General features: G+C 35.0%; 1 protein-coding gene across 1 annotated transcript in view; it reads left to right on the forward strand.

The window, feature by feature from the left end:
* LOC101863672 (anoctamin-7) overlaps nucleotides 1–2,099 on the forward strand; it is a 38,913-nt gene that overhangs the window by 20,152 nt on the left and 16,662 nt on the right. Inside the window, exon 9 of the mRNA XM_035969882.1 lies at nucleotides 746–916. Coding sequence (XP_035825775.1) covers nucleotides 746–916 — 171 coding nt within the window. The remainder of the gene's footprint in view (nucleotides 1–745; nucleotides 917–2,099) is intronic.

A 2,099-nucleotide genomic window follows, 5' to 3' on the forward strand; every position in this document is an offset into this window, starting at 1 on the left:
GGTAGGTCCCACATCTTCACTTTCCTTCTGTTGCTTCTGTCTGTCTGTCTTACTTTTTTCCCCAACAGTAAATTGTGTGGATGTAGACTACTTCTCTTTACTCAAACAAATAAGTGACTATTATTGAGTCTGTGCCCTTTTCTTTACAAAGGAGAACAAACAGATGGCCATTATTGTTTCTATATTATGGTTCTCTTTACTCGTATCATATGTTTGACTTACTTTTTCCCCTATATCACTAAACTGTTATTGTGTAGATTTGCTTTTCTTTACTCAAGCTTACTAATGTCTGACTTACTTTTTCCATGTACTGAATAACTATTATTATGTCTGTGTCCTTCTCTTTTCTCGCACAAACAAAGAAAAAAACAAAACAAATGACCACTGTTGTACCTACGTCCTTCTCTTTACTCAAACAAACAAATAAATGACCATTATTGAGCCAATATGCTTCTCTTTACTCAAACAAACGAACAATCAAACAAATAACCATTATTGTGTCAATGTTCTTCTTTTTACTCAAACAAACAAACATTTCCCACAACTTTACTCACACAAACAAACAAATGACCATTGTTGTACCAATGTCCTTCTCTTTACTCAAACAAACAAACAAACATATTACACAACCTTACACAAACAATTTTAAAAAATACCATTATTGTGTCAATGTCCTTCTCTTTACTCAAACAAACATTTCACACAGCCTTACTCAACAATAAACACATTACCATTATCGTGTCAATACAAACAAACAAACGTTTCCCGCCACCACCAGGAGCGACCCCGCCCAGACTACGCGGCGAGAGCCCCAGAGATCAAAGAGAACCCCATCACCGGCATCAACGAGCCGTACTTTGACCCCGGCCAGAGACTACCCAGAATCCTCTCCGGCATAGCCGCCATCATTATCATGGTAGGAAAATAATATCACCATTATCATGGTAGGAAAATAATATCATAATTATCTAGGTAGGAAAATAATATCATCGTTATCAAGGTGTGAAAATGATATCATCATTATCATGGTAGAAAAATAATAATATCATCATTATCAAGGTAGAAAAATAATATCATCATTATCAAGGTAGAAAAATAAAATCATCATTATCAAGGTAGGAAAATAATATCATCGTTATCAAGGTGTGAAAATAATATCATCATTATCATGGTAGAAAAATAATAATATCATCATTATTAAGGTAGAAAAATAATATCATCAATATCAAGGTAGAAAAATAAAATCATCATTATCATGGTAAGAAAATAATATCACCATTATCATGGCAGGAAAATAATAATATCATCATTATCATTGTAGGAAGATACTAATATCATCATTATCATGGTAGGAAGATACTAATATCATCATTATCATGGTAGGAAGATACTAATATCATCATTATCATGGTAGGAAAATAATAATATCATCATTATCATGGTAGGAAAATAATAATATCATCATTATCATGGCAGGAAAATAATATCATCATTATCATGGTAGGAAAATAATAGTATTCTTCTTTCTCCTCCATTTTGTCCCCTCTTTCTGTTCTTCGTTTAACAAATCTCTTTTTCTCTGTTTAAGATAATAAAACTCGATCTCCTTCTCCTTCCACACCCCTGATCTTAAGTTAGATAAGATCGAACACCTCATCTTCTCCTGCAAGTTGCGCACGTTAAAGATCCCTTGGTGGTTGGACTTCGTAGAAAAGTTGGTCGTTCGGCCGCGACACGAGAAAAATTCGAAAAGATCGTCTGTCAAGCTTCAAAAAGGCCTGTTTGGTTATGGAATAAGTTTTTGTTATAAGTGTTGAGGCTGAGGGGGGGGGGTCTCTTTCAACTGGTTGTTCTGTGACGTTGTTGATTTTTCAGTAGTTTGTGGGTTTTTTTCAAAATTACAGTTTAAACTGCTCGAACGACAATCTGCCCAAGACAAACAACTGTACAATTGACCTTTTCCCACTCCCTCCCCCCTCCCCTGCGTTTATAGTATGCATATCTTCTATTCCACCAGATGCTCCTCGCCATTATCATCACCTTCTATTTCACCAGATACTTTTCACCATTATCCACTCTTTCAATTCCACCAGCTACTT

The sequence above is a fragment of the Aplysia californica genome, unplaced genomic scaffold, assembly GCF_000002075.1.
Source record: "Aplysia californica isolate F4 #8 unplaced genomic scaffold, AplCal3.0 scaffold00191, whole genome shotgun sequence".
Classification (NCBI taxonomy): Eukaryota; Metazoa; Mollusca; class Gastropoda; order Aplysiida; family Aplysiidae; genus Aplysia; species Aplysia californica.